We start from the raw sequence: 19,584 nt of genomic DNA on the forward strand, positions 1-19,584 counted from the left end.
CAAGTCACAGGAATGGGAATCATGGAAGGGATGATGCCAACCAGCCTCATTCTAGGTTTAATGATGATCTCCTGGGTTACGATATTTAAATAGGGAAATATTAGAAAGCATCCATATACTGATTTATTATCTTAGCTTTGAATTCAAAATGCATTTGCATGGACACTTTGCAACGTTTTCAAGCCAACGTCACAGCTTGTTACACTGCGTTTGGAGGAAATAGCCACAAGGTAAAATTCACACATATGTAACTCAGCAGATGACCTTTCCTACACACAACATTTACATATTTTCAGACCAAATGACTTTTTTTTTTTTTTTTTTTTTTACAGGAAATTAGAAACCCCTTCGTTGTTAATTACTGCGCCACAACTATAGCAGATGAGCAGAAACCGCGTTTGGCACATTTCATCAGATGCTGGTTGCCTACATAAGTCAATTAATTGAGGCAAAGGGAGCTGCACTGATACCCTGCTTAGAGTGATTTCCCAGGACTCTTCTGGAAATGAGACGACACATCTCAAGAGATTATTTCCTGCTAAAATAATTTTAAATAACTGTATTAAAAAGAAACTAGAATTTACAAGTAGGGCCTGATTCTGTCCTTCACCAGTGGCCCTTCATCTCTTTGGAAATCTGAAGTGAAATGTACTTTAAATCGGTATTACGATTGCCAGAGCCGTTGTCTTCAGGTAAATGTGACTTGGGACAGGAAAGCACAGGCATGCCTTGCCTTGCCTTGTCTCTGCGGCGGAGAGGAGCGATGTCAGGAATAATACCGTCAGTCCTCCCGACAGCCTGCGTGCACACGTCTATTCAAAGCACAGGACTGTTTTTTGTATTAATCAAGAGGAAACTGATTAAATCTGTAGCTTTACAAAGAAGGGGAATTAACCGAATGAAAACATTCATTTCAATACAAAACTTTATGATACTGTAACTTTGGAAACAAAGCCCTCTCTGAGCAATCCCATCTGCTCCACTTGGCTTGTGCTCTCTGAAATAAACATCTGCTTACATGCTGAAGACACGGGTACGTTCGTCTCCCTTGGTTTTATCACAGAAATGCATTCAAATTATTTTAAGTGCAAAGTTAAAACCTCAGAGGCTAAAATCGAGAGTGTGGTTTTGAACATTTGTTTATGACTTTGCTCTTCGAAAGGAAGTTTTTTTAATTCCTGATCCAACACCATTGCGAAAGGATCTTTTATTGAAAGGCATCTCCAGGTAAGGCTTTAAAAGAGCCAGTTCTTCATTCCTGCCCACCTTGGCTAAGCAGTTATTCAGCAGGACGAGGCAGTAATCAGATTTTCCATACAGCTGACAATTCAAATAAAAAGGATTGCTGCTCTGAAGGAAAAAAAAAAAAAAAAAAAAAAGAGAGAGAGAGAGATAAGAAAAGGTAAAATTATGGAATTGTGTATTTGCCCGGACTTGTTCAGTATAAAAGGCAAAGCAGAAACACAAAAACAATTTATGCTTAGAATGACAAGGATGAACTGTTATTTGCTAAGGATTCGTCATATTCAAAACCAGATTCTTTCGTAGCTTTCTAGAAAATTCAACTGTGGTATCTCTGGTATAAAATACCGATACTGTTACAATTATTTTTATGTTATGAAATGAATTATTTTCCGTGATGTTGACCAGTTGTGACACGTAACACAGTTTCCCTAGAGTAGCATGCATGTTTATTGCTGTAAAATGAGATTTTTTTCAGTTAACAACGAAACAGCATCTTGTTCTCACTTGTGTGAAGTCATGTAGTTTAACTGAAAGATAAGAGAAAACGAAAATACCCGTAAAGCAGAAATTCGGAGGAGGAAGCTTTCTTGTAGTTATGACTAGTTACGGTAGTAGCTATGACTAAATTGAATAAGGACAAAACAGCAATGGGAATTTTAAAAAGTCTGGGTTAAAATCGATATAGGTTTATGTACACATTCCTTTTACCTTCACTTTACAGTATAAAAATATAGACTACATTTGAAAGTTTCACAAATTTAAATTGGATTGAAATTAACATTGAATTTTAAAGGAAACATTTCCTGGCATGCCTATAGTTGTTCTGTGCATCCTTCATGATTTACCAGCTTGCTGATTATCCGTCTAAAAGCAACACTCTGCCATCATTTCTGACGCTGCCTGTGCTGCATTCTTGCTCGGGAAATGGTTGCATGCAAAGCCACGGGGTTAACACCCGCCTTCACCAGAACTGCTGGTAAAATTACTATTAGCTTTCCTAAGATTAGTTTTAATTCAGTATGCTATTACTTTTACTAATACTGTTTGGTACTGAACATTCTTTCTGTTCTGTATTAAAGGCAGATTAATGATTCTTTCTGCAAGCAAGAGCATGCCCCGAGTCCGAGGCAGCTGAGCAGCACGCAGCTCACAAAGCACACAGCCGCCTTCTGCCGCTGACCGGCATCTTCTCCCCAGGCTGACGTTTCTCCCTACCAAGAAGAAATACTTTCTTCAAGAAACATAAGCACAGAGAAAGTTCCCTTGGGATTTTTTAGCTGCTGTCTCACAATCTATACAGGGACTTCTGAATACTACTGAATAAACGACTGCTGTTTTGACAGGCAGGATATTCATTGATATGAAATAATTAAATGCATTTTACCTATTTTATCATTGCCATAGAGAGATCCATTAAGAAATGCAGCTAGTCAGATCAAGCTGTGTCTAAATCATCCGTGATCAGGAATGAAATATGATTCAGCATTTAAGGAAGTAAAAGATACAGAGGAACCGGGCAATGGACAGATTACAGCTAACGGGAACTTCACAGCAATAAAATGAACAGCTGCACGAGTGGCCACCATTTCTCCTAGAGACAGATCACCTTAATGAAAAGATAATGATGCAAAACATATCAGAGGAAACAAAGAAATCTGACCCATGGCTCCTAGAGCTGATTTTACAGCAATAAAGAAAGGGCAGTCTAAGGAAGACTTTGTCCAAAGCAGGAAAATTGAACATCGTTAGAAATAAAATATCTCGTTCCACGTTGGCAAAGTCTTAAATGGTGTACGCATAGTTTGGCCAGCAGTCTGCCATGGTAACCTGGTCGAGATCGGAAACCGAAAGGATTTTGGCATTATTTAAGTAACTTGTTCACTTCGGCTTTATAGGCTGTTCTACTTTCTTTCATAGTTCAATCAAATTTGTATTACTAATTCTATGCAATAATTTTCAATATATTCCTGTAAGAATTTCTCCTTTACCTACATCCTAATAGTGACAAATAAATTTACTGGTTTATTTATTGTACCTATTTGATACAGACAAGGAGTTTAGATGAAATGGAGAAGAGATTGATGTTTTTTGACTTTTCCATACAATATTTCAACTTCAACACAAGCTCCCCACACTCTACATTAAATATGCAATAGATTTCTCACATGATTATTTTAGAGACTTGCACATTTTATTAGTAACTAAAGCAAACATTGAGCTACACTCCAGGAAAATTAGGTAATAATATTTAATCAATAGCTTTAATACAAGAAACTTCTTTCATTTTATAAAACAACAACAAAGAAACAAGTAAACAAAAAAATTAAATAAAATAGCTATTTAAAAGAAATGAAGCATCTGATCTTCAAGTAGGGAGCATGACTTACCATGGAAGGACCAACTGGGTAACCCGAGGACACAAATGTCATTGAGATCCAGAGAATGAAAACAAAGTTTAACCTGCATGGACTTCAAAGAAGAACTGAGATCAGTTAAAATTTAAAAGAAAATCAAGCAAAACTACATGCATACACATAAATACACAAACAGTATATTTTCTCCGTATACAAAGTAATCTGCAGTATCTTTACCTGATCATTTTGTGCTCAGGAGTGTATGTGTACGTACATGCAGTTATACTACCAAATCCCTCACATATCCTTTCCGTTCTTTCTTAGATGACCATTTTATACCAGAGTTCAGGAGTGAAAATGTCATCAAAGCTGATTTTATTATGACTAATTGGTCCTTGTTTGGCCTTTTCTTCTTGTTAAATGGGAAAATGGCAAGAACACACCTTCAGCTGCCATCATGAAACTACCGATTGATTTCATTTAAAGTGTTCCATTAAAATGTCTCTCAAGTGGGTTTACTGTTAAGTCTGTATCATCACAGCAAATACGGTCAAAGGTCTAAAGATTTCAAAACTTCATTTCAAGAATTTTTTAACACTTCCAATATGTCATATTAAGACCTTGTACAGCCTGGCTGCAAAGGAAAAACATTAAAAGTGCACTTTAAGTAGAAAGTTCCTCAAAGAATCTTATTACACTCAGAGCAGCTACAACAATATACGTAACAATATACATAACAATATACACAGCTTTTTCTTCCCCCCTCCCTTTTTTATGTGCTTAGTTTTTAATGCACCAAATTTTTAAGTCTTTTTCTTATAACTTAAGTTCTTTGGACATTAATTTCTTCTCTTGCATGCAGACATATCTGAGCCTATGTTAAGTTTATTCAATCAAATCTTTTGTAAGATTGAATTCTGTTAATCTCCATCAATGTAGGAAACGTTTCATGTGCAAGAGCATCATTTGTTACTGCAACAAATATAACTGCACAACATTTCACTTAATTGTGCAACATTTGAGAGGATCCTGTGGTTTATTTATACAGAGTACTGTAAAAGCAGTAAGAGTCCCACAAAGTCTCTGAATGTTAGACTGCACAGGCAAGGGAATGCTGAAAAACATTTATTTTTTTTTTTCCTCAGAATAAAAATGCTAAGGATCTTTTTTTGACAGTCACCCAGTGTTAGACATGCACACCAGTGACTCAGCAGCCTCAAACGTTGCATTTCCTTCAGTGTTTACACTGAAAAATCAACGTACACGGGCTCCAGAAGGGAGGTCTGTGTGACTCTTCAGGGACACCTGAGCTGTGATAAATTATGGCAACTTTAACTGGAACGTTCAGTCTCCTGATGTAGATGCATTTAATTCCAGAAGGCAGAAAGCAGTAAGAACTTCAGATAAAGCCAGAAGAAATACAGTGGCATGTAAAAGCCTTTAACACTTTTTATATAAACAAATCATAATTTGATCTCAGATTGTGGTTGAATATTTATTCATCATCACTGTATATGCTGTTGCTGATCATATCAGTGGTTGATATAATCCAATGACTCTTATATTACTTTTTAAAAGTACATGTTTGTAGTTGCTGGTAAAGTACTTTAGGATTCTTCAGGACCAACAGGACTATAGAAATATAAGATGAAATTAGCCTCATTTAAACACCACAGTAAGCAATTCATTTATAAAAACCGTCAAAGAGAACATTTGACTATTTGCATATTCAGTATGTGTCCTCTTATTCAGAGAGAAAATCCTTTCGTTTGAATTGAACATCCCGTTCCGACTCATACAGGACCTCCAACTCCAACCGATAAGCGGATTAGTCCATGTTTCTGCTGCAACGAAAAGCACGTCGGGTTGGATTCTGCTCGAGCATGGTTTAGCATCCACTTTCATTGCATCTGCATTTAGTTTAACTCCATTTTAATATAAAATTAACCTTCACACAACGTTATTTGTTCAAGGCGAAGGACAAGAAAAACCTTGTGATTAAAGTTCAGGGTTTCTAGGTACAATGTGGAGCTTGTACCTTAGACTCTCCGGGTAACCTTTGGTGCTTTACTGACTTAGTGTTTTTAAATCATGAGTTGAGTCGCTGGTGGCCTCCCACTGCGCCTGGTCAGCACCTCCTACGCTTACCATTGTCACATCCCTTTAAAACACTGGATTTGGCCACATTTCTAGCTCATAAGCTTCGGACATGAGAGACACCTTCAGCGTGAGTAGGTGGTGAGAGGACAACCAAGTGAGGCCACCAAGCAGCTGCCAGGGGACACCAAGGAGATGGCCAAGTGGGCCTGGAGAGGAGGAAGCTTTGTGGAGCCATGAGCAAAGCAGCAGATTACAGAATTTTTGAACAACACAGGAGGACAGTTCCTGTGTGATTTCTAAGGAAAGATGATCAAATACACTCGTTAAGGATGTTTCACACAATGGGTGGGAAAGGGAAAGGGGTTCATATGGCAGCAGATCTCCCAAACACTTTGCAAAACTAATCGCATCTGCTCTGAACACTAGGAAGAAAATAATGGTTAACCTGAGGGTTTGCGTGTATTTCATTCACGCTCATATTCTAAATGCTCACAATAAGATCTTCCTTACCAAAATTCTTTAACCTGCTTTCTGTTTCCAAGTCTGCCTAAAAGTCAGTATGACATTCTGTGGTCATTAGGACCTGGCTTTAAGAGGAGACAGGCAAGTAGCATTTGGGGTTTCCCCCCACAAAATCCAAGAGCAAATTCCACATTTTCAAAGTCTTTGACCAACTGAGCAACCACCAACTGCTTTCACACGAGGCAGATGCAGATTGCAGTCAGTCGAGTATGAGTTATTGAGACATCTCCAACCCAGAACTGGGCTCCAGGGGCTTGTCCACCTCTGACACCCAGAAGTGATATAATCTGAACAGAGTGAAAATTCAAGCTCTCACATTTACTTCTCACTTCTTTGAGTTTATTTTTTTCTAGCTATTCAGGATGCAATTTAACACACCACAACTGCGATTTGCATGCATAAAGTGTATATGGAGATTTAGACACATTCAAGATATTCCCACTTCAGCTTTGGATGAATCAGGTTGAACAGAACAAGTGGCAATTGACATTTCTGTCTTCTACTCTGTCTGCAGAGCACCCAGGCTGAGGCCTTCCTCCCAGCTAAGGTTCACGGCCAGGTATCATAGGTCATATGAATCATTAAGAACCATAATAAAAATTCCCAGCATCCATTTCATGAGAATAAATTAGCAGCAATTCCACTTCCCTGCAAAGCCAAAGATATCACCTCTTCCCTCCTGCTCGCTTTGTTAAAGGAACAGCGTATTGCACCTTGCCGCTGCTCTTGTTTGGTTCCCCATGAAAAACATACGAAACACAACACAAAGCTTGCTGATAAGCCTGTCAAGCTCTGCAAATTAATAAAGTTAATAGGCCTGTAAACTTTAGAACATGATATTTGCCTCCCCCATCACAGTAGTAAATCTAAAGTGTTTAAACGGGCATTGTGTGCTTTTGCTAAGAGATCAAAATAATGAAAACGAAAGAATACACCAAAGACTGCCTGCATGGTCCATCAGTATAACCCCAAGCATTGTAAAGCCATAGCCGGTTAGTGGTCTGGATAAAAGCCAGGTGCTGAATCTCGTTGTTCCCCTCCAGGATGTTCACAGTAAGACCTAGCATGCCTTTTTTTTTTTTTCCTTTTCCTTGGAGCCAGCTGCCAGGATATTTTACTCCGAGCTCGAAGTTTTTCTTGCTTTCAAGAACATCAAGACACCAAAGAGCCAGGATGGTTTGCTTTGAGATCATAGCAAGGTGCAAAATGGAAATTAATCGTACTCACAGCCTATACATCTGTTTCTGACTCAGTGTTAATAGAAAATCCCAGCAAGACACAAAAACAGAAGAAAAACAGAAGTCAGAAAGTGGGTTTATTCCTTTGGCCGTTATTGCTGTGTTCTCACTACCAGCAAGGGGACACGACTAAACCCTTCACTTGCACCACCGAGATCTCGTCTGCAGAGGCACAAAGGAGCTATAAAGTTGCTGCAGATACACATTTAACTATTTCTGTGCGCTTCCCTGCCATGATTGTTTCCAATGCTGTCAGGCTTGGTATTGCTCCCGAAAGAGCACGTCCCTGGCGGACAGGGGTAAGGGGTTTAAGGCCCTCTGGGGCAGCTGGGGGGAGCACAGCTCTTGCCTCCCCTCCTGCCCTCGGACATCTGACCGGGCAGTGACTGACCGTCTGACGGCTCCACAAGCACAGGGCAGTCGTGCCCGCGGGCTGGAGCCTCTGCGCTGTGTTATTTACTCTGCTCCTGTGCCGCCGAGGTGTTTGTACAGAAGTTCTGTCTGTGGAGGATGCGATAGTCTCGTCAAAGGTCAGGTGCATGTTTTCTGAGTCCACCGAGGGCCTCGTTGGCTGCTGTGGATAAACAGCTCTGTGTTCTTGTTTCAACTTCAGAAGTTCTCCAGGAGACACACATTAATTGAATTTCATTTCGCTTGCTAACGCTGCCGCCCGCAAAGCCGAGTGCTGCGAGTGATACCCTGCTCCAGCTCCTTGCAGACGGGACGGCTCCTGCGCTGCGCCATGGCGCTGCAGCCCTTGCTTAAAATACACACGGCTCCTTTTTAAAACCTAATTTTCAATGCAATTCCACTCAGACATCGTTCCCCCCTAAGCCTCCGTTAGCAATGGTTAAAGCTTCAGCAATGCACCTTCTGACACGCAGAAAAAGAAAATCAAAAAGGCTTTAAAGCAAGAACATCACTGCCACTCCTGCCTCCCGCTCCGGCACGGCGTTTTGGTCGCCTTGCTTTGCCGGGACAGACACTCAGCAGCTAGGAGGTGTGCAGCAAGCGAGCGGGGTTGGACTACGTAAGGAACAGGGTGCAAGCTTTGTGGACGTACAGGCAATGTGAACCTCGGGGTCTGGGTTGCCACCTGATTTCCAAGCCCTTCTGCACCATCGGAGCTGTGCGCGCCCCGTCACAGCGAAGGTGATGAAGCTGCAGTCTGACCCTCCCATGCCAGAAGCAGAAATTAGCTTTAAAGTCACGTTTTCGATCCTACCTCAGACAGGAGTTGTCGGCTGTGTCAGAGTCACCATCCTCAGGATTTTAAAGTTTAAATCATCATCTATAATTGTAGATATTCTTTTTTCTGGCCACAGCCAATGTACACAGAGATGATGTGGGCAGAGACAGCGTGAGTTTCCTTACGCGGGTCTGCCAGCCCCACTCCCCGGCACGAGGCAGAGCTGCTGATTGCGTCAAGTGGTGCAGTGATGTAAACCCGGGGTCTGTGATACCAAACGTCGTCATCTCCCACAGACCACAGCACACGGCACCTTACAGGCCCGCTGCCAAGTGCGCAAACGTCCATACAACTTCTGCTGACGCTACCACGTTCCTGCTGTATTCTATGGGAAGTGACAAGAGTAACGCTTTTGGCAAAAACATATTTAAACAGGGCAGAAAATATTTCCGATTTATAGATGCTCTTGCATTTTTGACAGATTCCTCAGCATCCCGTCAGAAAAACAATCTGCATGAAGTACAACATGAAAAACTAGCTCTCATTCTCTGTGCACCACCACCAAATGTTAAAGTCATTTGATAATTTATCTGGAAGAAAAAAAAAAAAGCAGAGCAGATGAAACTTGCTCAACTGCTCAACCCATTAAGGGGAGACTCAGCAACTGAAAAGTAGTGGTAATTAACATTTTTGCTATCCTCATTTGTGCATGCCAACATAATTTATGCATTCAGAAATTTCTCAAATAGATCCTACAGGAAGTTGCTGCCTAAGAAAAGATGTCAGTGCTGAGCTAAAAAGACACCTGTCAGAGCTGAAACCCAATTTCTGTTCAGATGCGACAAAGATCTAGATGATCTGAGAAAGTCTGAATAGTTGTTGAAGTAGAAGCAAGAGAGAGAAAAGAGCCTAGATAGACAAGAAAAGGCAAAGGTTTTTGAGGAGAGCAAGGAGAAAAAGATGTAGGAAAGTCTGATGTGACTTAAGAAGAGGAGCTCAAACTTTAAAGGGATCTAACTTTAAAGGAGTCAAAGAAAGCTAACATAAATAGTATAAATAGTAGGGAATAGGGAGAAAGAATTGGGTGGCTTTGAAGGGCGTAATTTTTTATACATGCTATTGCACTCTATCCCAGGGTTCTCCAGTGGATAAGGCTAAGACAGACAAGGAAAACGTATCAGATATTTTTGCTTATGCTAAGATGCCAACAAAATATTTTGGCCCAAGAAAATTTTCATATTTTTATCTACAGAATCTCATACAAAACCATTTATTCTTCTAAGTCCTTGAGATGTCATACCAACAAGCACTATGTCACTCGGGAATGGGAAAAAAGGAGTGACGTAGGGCAAAAGTTAGTCGCAGTAGCACAGCTAATCCAATGAAACAATTATGGTGTGGAGACAAAAAGTGGGACACAAACCTGCGGACCTGTAATAACTGCAAGGTCAGTGAAGATGGCAAATGCTTATCAGGACACTCACCATCTACAGACTGGAGAGAAAGGGGTGAATTGCTCACACCTGAGCAGGTTTTTATGCAATCTGGAGTGACCTTCAGGGTGGAAAACAGGTCAGCTGGATGCAAAACATCTGTCAGCGGTCTGGTTTCATCAACAAACAGTCCTGGTCTGATCAGCCGGGAGAGAAATGAAGTTACCTCTTGCTTGGCACAGAATAATGAGAAAATATCCAAATCAGAACTCAGAGGTGGCTCATTTCCTTCTGAACAGGCAACATTTGCAAGGGAGAAATCTCAGCTGTTCCACAGATTAGCTGTTGGCATTTCTGGAGAAGGGTAAGATGCCAGTTTAAATTTGTGACACGAGACCTAAAGTACCTTTAGGAAATAAGTGGCTACATCTGGAGCAGCCGTCATCATTTGTAGGAGGTGAGAGGACACACCTTTTTTCTCCAAAATGCAGAGCATTTTCCATCTGTTTTTCATGCTCTTTTAACTCACTGCTGTTTTCTTTCTACTTGTCTGTGCCACTTCAATAAACAAGGATATTGCAGCCTCTTTAAAGGAGCCATCCTTTTCTGCAAAAACCTTTTGATACGAAGGGTCTTCTCCGTAATGACCTGCTAAACAGAAAACAAATAGGCACCAAACCCTAGAGCATTGTGAATACACCTGTGCTTTCAAATTTGCTGCTGGGAAGATAAAATCACTGGGAGTCTGCCTTGCTCTACAGGCAGGCGAGACACTGGCATGCCCAGGCATCGGGTACCACTCGGTACCTTTGGTACTCCATGACTGATGGCAAGGAGCTTCGCTGCCTTGCAAAATGCCAGCCCTGGATCATGACTTGGTGACTATCGTTGCTTATAAAGGTCCTCAAGTAGGAGAGAAGTAATGCTGCTGTCATACAATTCGGTGCCCAAGCTGACATGCCTTTTGTCTGAACATAAATGACCAAGGAGCCTGATTTCCCCTCGTGTTCTCCTCCTTTTATAAAAGGTTTCATCCAAAAATCTCACATGCCAAAAGACAGAAGTAGTTCTGGGTTTTTCACTGAAAAACCTAGCTGACTGGATTTTTTTCTGGCTCTGTGCAAGCATTTCTTCATACCTAATTATGATTTAGCACATGATATCACTCCTCAAGAAGTTATATCTGTCTCCCTTCTTCTTCTACTACTTGCATTAACACCTAATTTATGAACCTCATCTCTCTCCCTGTCTCCATCTTGTGAATTCCCCTCTTAGCATCAGGGGCTTCAGGTTTTTTCCCAATCTGTACCCCTTCCCACAGCTGCTAGCTTGGGAGGTAATCAACTGCTACTTCTTAATCAAGAATACAGATTACTATGAATAAACACAAAATCCAATATTAGAAAAACTAACCTCACTCTCCAGGGTATAGGAAAGGCCACAAATGCTGAGGGTCAGGATTGTCCTCTGTGGGCAGGACAGTGGATATTCTCCAGCTACTTACTACAGAGTTTCATTGCTCCAGTCTCACAGGAAAAGTGTTGAAGACACAGTACATGAAAAAGACCAGCTCTCCATTCAGCTTGACACTATATTGACTGCCAGAAGCAAACATGTAGTCCACAAAAAAACCCTGTGACTCCTTTTTCCGTCCAAAAAGCCTGCCTGCTGACAGCCAGTTCTTTCATTTGAGCTGTAAAAGTTCATGCTTTTAAACCCAATTCCCGTCACGCAAGTACACTGAAAAAAATTACATGATGGACTTCAATATTGCACTTTTCAACAAAGACTGAGCGAGTCCCAGCTGTGAGGCGTGAAGATAGACAGGGTGTAACTTTCAAAGGGGCTGAGGGCCTCTTTTTAACAGCAAGAAGCACAGGGAGCTGAAGGACTCGACTGTGCAGCAGCAAGGAGCACACCTGAAATAACATTTCATGGAAGTACCACAGGCATCACTTGCCTGGTCCTCAGCACCGAATAACCGCGTGAGTGTGGTGGGACCCGAGCCATGTCAGCAGGGTGCATGGGTGTAAGGGCCATGCCCTGGGGATGAGGTGATGCTTCTCCTGGCGCTGCGGTGAGCACCATCTCCACTAGCTCAGGGATCTCTGCACAGAGCTCCAGCGCCCGGCACGGGCCTGCCCTTCGTCATTACTTCATGAGATCTGAGATGCTCCAGACTAGTACAACAAATTATGAATGAGCAACTAAGAAAGCGAAGCTCACGCTGTTCCCAGTCTCTTTGCCGCAGCAGGAACAACAGGACCACATTACATATAAGAGATCCCTTGAAACTCAAATAACCCTACAGTTCTCCGCCTTGCCAAATTTCATAATATCAGCAACATCTAAGCCAACAGGACAGGAGCTAAAAATACTCTGATTCAACTCATTGCAGGCTTCTGATGTAAGGGCAGAGTCTCTTAACATGTGCTCTTTGAAAGTGTTGAAGCTTGTGGCCTTAGGGCATGTCTATACCACTGGCGTACCAAGCTAGCTTGGATACCGATAACTGCTCATCAAAGATGTGACCAACAGGAGCAACCCAAAGATTTCCCATTTCCCTGGAATGATTCACAGTTCAGCCCTCCTGTGGTTTCTTGGTGTGCGTCTGAGAGTCAACGTGCGAGGTTTCAGTGCCAAATTACACACTGCGTTCTTAAACCACATCAAATTTCTTCACAATCCCTCTAGTTCCTAAGCTGTAAGGTGGCTATTTCTGTTCCAAATGTCAGAGATGGGAAACACACAGTCTGATAACTTTGAATTTCCCAGGGCTCTTTTCTAACCCATGACCTCTCCCAAATCCCCACTGACACATTTGGGGTGGCATAGCATAAACAGGGGCTGGGGATGGATTTTGAAGAAGAGCACACCGTGTTCAAGCAGACTTCATGTTCTCCGCTGTCCTTCTGAGGTCAGTCCCATTTTCCACAAGAACGAATGCAGTGCAAGAACAAAATGTGTTTACTACGTTTTTTTCCCCCTGCACTAAGTGATCTTTTCATTCTCCCCTCGCTAATTTTAGCAATGTGGGGGTTTTGTCTCTTCAGAGAGAGGTAGTTCTTGGTTCTCCTGCCCGTCTCTGGACCCTGAGCGATGTGTTTCACCGTGTTCAGCGAAGCTATCATCCATTCAATCCTAGCTGGCAGGTTGTGGCTGGGTTATGCATCTTTCCAACCTGAACAGTCAAATACTCTTTATTCTGGACAACACCAGACCCATGAATGACCTTAACTTCAAGAGGAAATACCCAAACCTTGCCCAAACCGTATTTTACTTTTTCCACCTCCACAAAGCATGGCAAGGCACGTTTGCTGCTTGCAGGCTCCCTGGCACGAAGAGAAGCTGGCCAGGCAAGCCCTGCACCCTGCTGTGGATGAAGATGTTACAGTTGCCTGGGAAACCGCTCCATGGGATCACTAAAATGTATTCTATATGTTTGCCTTCAGATACAAGATTATCACCTTGTCTATGAGCAGTGTCAGGAGAAAATCCTGACACGAGATAAACTTAGACTGCAACCTGCAGAAATCAATTAATTCTTTTTATAGTATTAGCTGAAATTTCAGACAGCTAAACCCAATATAAAATACCTCATTGTCCAACATCAACCAAATCTTCCCTGAAAGAGGAAAGGTGGGTTACAGTCAGAGCATCCCACTCCTCAGCAAAGGAAACGAGGTTTAAATCTGCTGGTATGTTATTAGCAGCTGAAAGAACTGGCTGAGGTGAGACCAAGGATCTATAATCAAAGGAGATGGGATTATTCAAGGACTGAGAATATTTATTTAGAGTCAATGCTTGCAAATTTGGATATTTTTTTATTTTAAGAAAGAATACACTGAGTACTTACAAAGGGAGTACTGGTAGCCATCAGGTAGCCACAAAGCGGCCACGGATGGGTGGTGGGGTACAGTCTCAGCGCCTTCTCATAGCAATGAGCAACGCAGAACTTGTGCTCAACCAAGAAGTTAGAGCTCTGCCACATTCCTTTCCCAAGGTTTCCTCTGGTATCACAATCATGACATCACAGACAAACTCCCACAGACTTTATGGTGAAGAAATTCCAGTAAGAGCTGGCAAATGCTGGTTTGGGGGAAAACAGGTTTAATAGCAACCAGGAAGGAGTAAGAAATTAAGGTTAATTTGCATTTTATTACAACATAACAAACCAAAGAGCCAAAACGGGACTGTCCCTACATATGGTGGGGGTATGAGACAGGTTTTAGAGGAGAAAGAGCGATAAGGAAGAGCGGGATATCGCTCAAAACATCCTATTTCTGGCAGCAGTTTAAACAAAGAATCCAGTCTCATTTCACTGCTTGCTTACCTTCACTCAAGAAACAACACTGTGCTCTAATTTCTCCTGTGGGTGTAGTCAGCTCTGAAGTTAAAATCCCGGCTTAATATCTTCTACTCATAATTTAGGTCATGGGCTGGGAAGCGACACAGGAATACAGAGAAATGTCAAGCTCCGCAATAGATGCTAAAACCCCGTCCTGTGCTCGAGGCTACCAGGGCATCAACTGCACACCCTCCTCTGCTCCGAAAGTCTTGCGGCCAAAACAGAGAGGCTGAAATCCCTACAGGATTTAAAATCCGAGTTACCAGGCCTTTACTAGGGTCTGTCTTCAATATTTGAGGCTGCTCGACCGGCTAAGGTCAGCAAAGGGTCTGTTCCGCTCCGTGCTCTGAACGCCTCGTACCCCGTGGGCAGCTTGCAGAGCGGCGGGAGCCAGCGCGGCGCTCGGAGCACGGCAGCGCTCGGGGGTGCTCCGCTCACAGCTCCGCTCCCGCGCGAGGGTCAAAAAGGAGCGCGTGGCAACGTTACAGGAATCGTTGGCATCATGCAGTTCACGTGCATGGAAAAATGAAAGAAAAAAGGTGTTTAAATAGCAGATTGCAACAGTACCGCTCCGGGAGCATCTTGGGGTGGCTTTGGTTTGTTTTTTTCCCGGACTTTGGCTAGAGTTCCAGTCCTTCACTTAAAAAATACCCACCAAAAACCCCACTCTTCTACTCTTGTCTCTGCTATTTCAGCTGTGGTACTGTATATCATTAGAATTACATACACCGTTATCAGTCATTGCTGTGTGACTTGCTACAGTTTATTAGGCTCATACTCATATAAACATAATTACATTGCACAAGGCTATAAACTCCACATACAGGAGGATGCAAGTATCTTTCTTCTTGTATTTATTAAACTGTGTTTATACACAGTCTTTCTAATTTATATTGCATCTTTCTTGTTAAATATAACAACAAAATATAATTGAGTCTTCCATTCCTAATGCTGACTTTTTTTTTTTATTGCACAAAAATACATGCATAATTTTTTGTACACCAGAAAATCATCTGGAGCCTTAGATAAATGCAGCAGTGTTTTAAGGCAGACCTGTGGTTTTTGCTAGGTCACCATCAGGCCTGTGCAGAGATTGCTCTGGCCAGCTAACAGAACCTGCTGCTAAAAACACAGTCAGGTCCTTCAAAACTGCACAAACAAAATTAAACTTCCAGGAAACTGCATGCAATTGATTCTTAACATATATTCTAAGTGTAACTGCTTCTTCTTTTTTTAGTATTTCAGCTCTGGCTTGATTTGACTGAGGTTTTCACTGAGCAACGTTTCAGAAGAAAATGTTAGAAAGGATTAATCACAGCGGAGGTAAAGATGCCATACTATTTTAGTTTACATCCGATGATACTGGGGAGAACATAGAATTTTATGTGCCGCATTTCCAACCAGCCCCTCTGTATGGTTAAAAAAAGAAAAGAAAAATCCATTTTCCACATTTTCTTCCGGTTTTAGCACTAATTTTTAGTAAGTTTAGTAAGCATAGCACCAGTCTGACAGACCAGGCAGCAGCGGCCGATGGAGCAGCTGCCAGCCCTTGCTGCCAGCGTGCTCGGCTGTGAACCGAAGGGACGACTTCCAGGGATTGGCGTGGCAATTCCAACATCCGTGCTCCGACAGCTCCTTGGCCTCACAGCAAGGGCTGCCAATAAGGTTGTCAAATTAGCACGTAGTCAGACGGTGTCTTGTGACGTGGACTTCTTCCCTGGAGGTGAGAAAACCTATTTCGGGCTGGGCATCGCAGAGCCGCCGTCGCCAAAGGCTGCAGAGCTGCATTAGCCACCTGGAGGGAGGGAATTGATATCCAGGACCAGTGCCTGGGGACATCCAACCCGCTCTAAAGGCTCATTGTAAAAACAAATACAGCTTCAAGGTACTATCAAGATGCAGGAATGCCAACGATGCCACCTAACCAGCTCTTACATGCTGTGGTTAATTTTTTTTTTCCCATCTGTTTAGGCCCTCCAAACAAACCACCTGGCACCACTGGCCACAGCCAAAGCAACTGCAAGGAGAACCCGCGGTACCTCGGGTCGTGCTGCAGAACCTTTGCACCACGAGTACAGTCGTAGCTGAGCCCAGCAATTCACTTTTACCTCCTGCAAGCGCTCCGTGTCACCCACAGACAAGATCTCACCAGCAAGGTCTGCGAGAACAGTTTTCCAGCGCAGAGGAGAAAAGGACTGTTTCCCCAGGAGTACCATAGCCCATGCCAAAGAGTAAAACAACAACAACAACAATCTGTGAAGTGAGACAGAAATTCTTTAGTTTTACTATATTTTGTGATGAAGCTTAGCAAGTAAACGAACGGAATGCCAAGTAATCAGATAAAAGACTTTCACATATTGTTGGAGAAACCATAGGGGTGGTTTTTTTATAACCACGCTTTCTTCTCAGCCTTTCTGCAAATAAACTTCCCTACACATTTGTCAGGGAGAGTGAGGCAGTGAAACATAAAGCAATAATGAAGAAGCAATCTGTGCCGATTTCCAGGCGGCCAGGGTTAGCAGGTCAAAGACATCAGGAGTTTCTGGTTAAAAACCCTTAAATGTCACAAGTTTCCTTTACATCACATCAGTTGCTGCCCTCTCCTGTTCTACTGCACGTAGAACAGAAAAATGCCTGGATTGAAATGTCCTTGGGAAAAAAAATGGTGACGCTACTGCCCTGGGGGTTGCTGATGGAAAGCGCTGTGTGTTCCTTTGTCTGCCTTTGCTCGTGGAAAAACCCATCAGCAATTAAGACTTTAGAACTTTATACAATTATTTTATTCTGTGTTAAGTGGAAAATAGGAATTGATATTTATTGTTCACATCACAAACGCGTGTTTAGCCCCCCCCAAAAGGATTTAAGGTCGATAGCCAGAGAGACCATATGTCAACAAACATACGGGTTATGTATGTTACAGACACATTATGAAGCAGATTATTTTGTGAAATAGCTGAGAGCTTCAGGAGTTTTTGGAAATGCCTGAAAGCAGTATGCAATTGTAAATGAAGTGCCTAAATTATTTGAGATTATAATTCCAAACAGGGTTTCTATATTATAGCGTCCTTTGTAGTTGTTTCTAAGACTCTGTGATTTATCTTGCACTCTATCATTTATTTTGCAATAGTACATATCTCTTAGCAGAGCCTACATTTATTTTCATAATTAGGATCATTGCAATGTTTTGATTTTGTTTGTAACATTTGCATCTGTTGTTTACTTGAAATTTCTTTGAGCCAGTACTACTACATTTTACACAGCCCTGTCCTGCAGTGGCAGAGAACTGGAAAAACACTCTCACAAAGACTTCAGCTCATCAGTTTTAATAGTAAGATGTCCTCAGAGAACCAATTTAAACTTATTTCTATAATAGGTCCCATGAAAGACTCCATTTGTCTGCAGCAAGCAGGTATTGACCATTCCTATCCATCTCTAATGCACTGTCTCTGCCCACAGAAATGGGGACGGACGTGTTTTCTGCCTGAGATTTCAGCTAGAAAAGTACGTATTGAAGTGATTACCTTGGAAAGTACAGTTTTTCAGTCTTCCTCCACTTTTCTTCTGGAACAGACAGTAGACAGCTTCTGGGACAGGAGTATGGGGTGGAGCTCATGACTTTTGAGGTAATGTTTAGTTGGCTGCAGGTTCGATGATGATGGAAAATAATTCTAGGATTTCAGTAGTGGTGGCAGTAATCTGGATTTTACTGCCTGTCAAATAATTTAAGAGAAGTCATTACAATGAGAAAGTCAATTACAAAAAAGCGTTGACATAGCAAAGACGAGAAGTAAAAGGTACTTTGTCCCAAACTCAGGTAAAACATGTGGCAGTGACCTTCTTTTTAAATATTTGCATCGGTTTGGTTTACATTTCTTTGTGCAGCTTCTCATTATCAACAACCTGAGCATGGGACTGTGCTGGGTACACTAATTCCAACAAAAAAAAAAAAATGCACAAGAATGCAAAAAAACCCCAAAAAAACCCATGGTGCGAAAGAATGTCCATAAAGATAGATTTCAAAATCTCTCAGTAACAATAACATCAATTATTTTGGGAAGCACTGGAAAAATGGAGGCATTTCCACAGTGACTGAACGAAACAGTCAAATAGCACAACACACTACCTGCAATGGCAGGCATAAAGCGTTCACAACTTTTTAATTACTTTGCCAAATGTCTGCTTTCACAACACGTTTGCAACGAAGTCAGCTATACAAAAGCCTGCGGATATACAAAAGTCTGTGGCCGTTCACAGACACGAAAATGAGACTTCCAGACAGCTTTCCATGAGCGAAGAACTATTGCCAGCTCTTTGCTGTAGTAACAGGAATTTGTCTAGAAGTGTCGAAAGGTCTTTATTGCTGTCTGTAGACATCTCCCAAGTCAATTCACACAGCAAACGAGGAAGAAGTAGAGAAACAACAAGGCAGACACTGCAACGCAATATTTCAACCCTTCCAGTATTAAATTCTGAGACGCGGAGAGCAATGAGGACAGAAATGATGGATGAAATAAGTGGGTTTATGTCAGAGACGCTATCAGGAAAAGCTAATATCATCTGCTTTGTGTTGCAGTTAACAACCAAGAACATATTAGCGGCTGTGAGTGAGTTAAGGTGCAAATGCCCTAAAACCGCCTTGCGATGGAAATGATGTTGGCGGAGTAACGAAACCAGCGGTGCCCAGGCTGGAGCGGTGCCTGCGGCCACCGAGGCCAGGCAGAGAGCGTCGGTTCATCACGACAGCCTGCGAAGGGCAGCACCCTGCAACCCAGGAGGGATGGGGTTTCGCTGCCGGCTGATGAAGTCTTGTCCTGGTGCTGTTGTTATTCATTATCTCGATGCAGCGTGCCTGGGAATCCCAATCAGGTACAAGGACCGGGCTGCGCTTTGCATTATAAGAAATAAGAAAAAGTGTCCCTAGCTGTACCTGATTTTTTTGGAGGATAGTTTAAGCTGTTTCTGACAGCACACGCTCCTGAGCAAGGACCTGTCAAAAGACATGTGTCCCCAGAAATGAAGGACTGCATGGACATTGATCATAATGATAATTATTTTGCAGTTTGAAGAGGAATGTTTTTAACATCAGACAACTGCAGATAATGGTCCTTTTCCTGCCAGCTTTCACCAAAGGTCACAACAAACCCAACGTAGCTTG

General features: G+C 42.2%; 1 protein-coding gene across 1 annotated transcript; it reads right to left on the reverse strand.

Moving 5' to 3' along the window:
- Positions 1 to 1,034: 1,034 nt before the first annotated feature.
- Positions 1,035 to 3,691, reverse strand: NPS (neuropeptide S). Its single transcript, XM_010302383.2, has 2 exons — positions 3,633 to 3,691; positions 1,035 to 1,350 (listed from the first exon to the last, which is right to left on the reverse strand). The coding sequence occupies exons 1-2, from the start codon at positions 3,672 to 3,674 to the stop codon at positions 1,141 to 1,143; spliced, it is 252 nt and encodes an 83-aa protein (XP_010300685.2). The 5' UTR covers positions 3,675 to 3,691; the 3' UTR covers positions 1,035 to 1,140.
- Positions 3,692 to 19,584: the final 15,893 nt, after the last annotated feature.

Source organism: Balearica regulorum, chromosome 7 (genome assembly GCF_011004875.1).
Source record: "Balearica regulorum gibbericeps isolate bBalReg1 chromosome 7, bBalReg1.pri, whole genome shotgun sequence".
NCBI lineage: Eukaryota > Metazoa > Chordata > Aves > Gruiformes > Gruidae > Balearica > Balearica regulorum.

Bases quoted from the DNA above. Each gene is read 5' to 3' on its own strand.
- NPS (XM_010302383.2), bottom strand. From the start codon at position 3,674: ATGACATTTGTGTCCTCGGGTTACCCAGTTGGTCCTTCCATG. The intron at 1,351-3,632 runs GTAAGTCATGCT...TTTTTCCTTCAG, and splicing joins ACCCAGTTGGTCCTTCCATG to AGCAGCAATCCTTTTTATTT.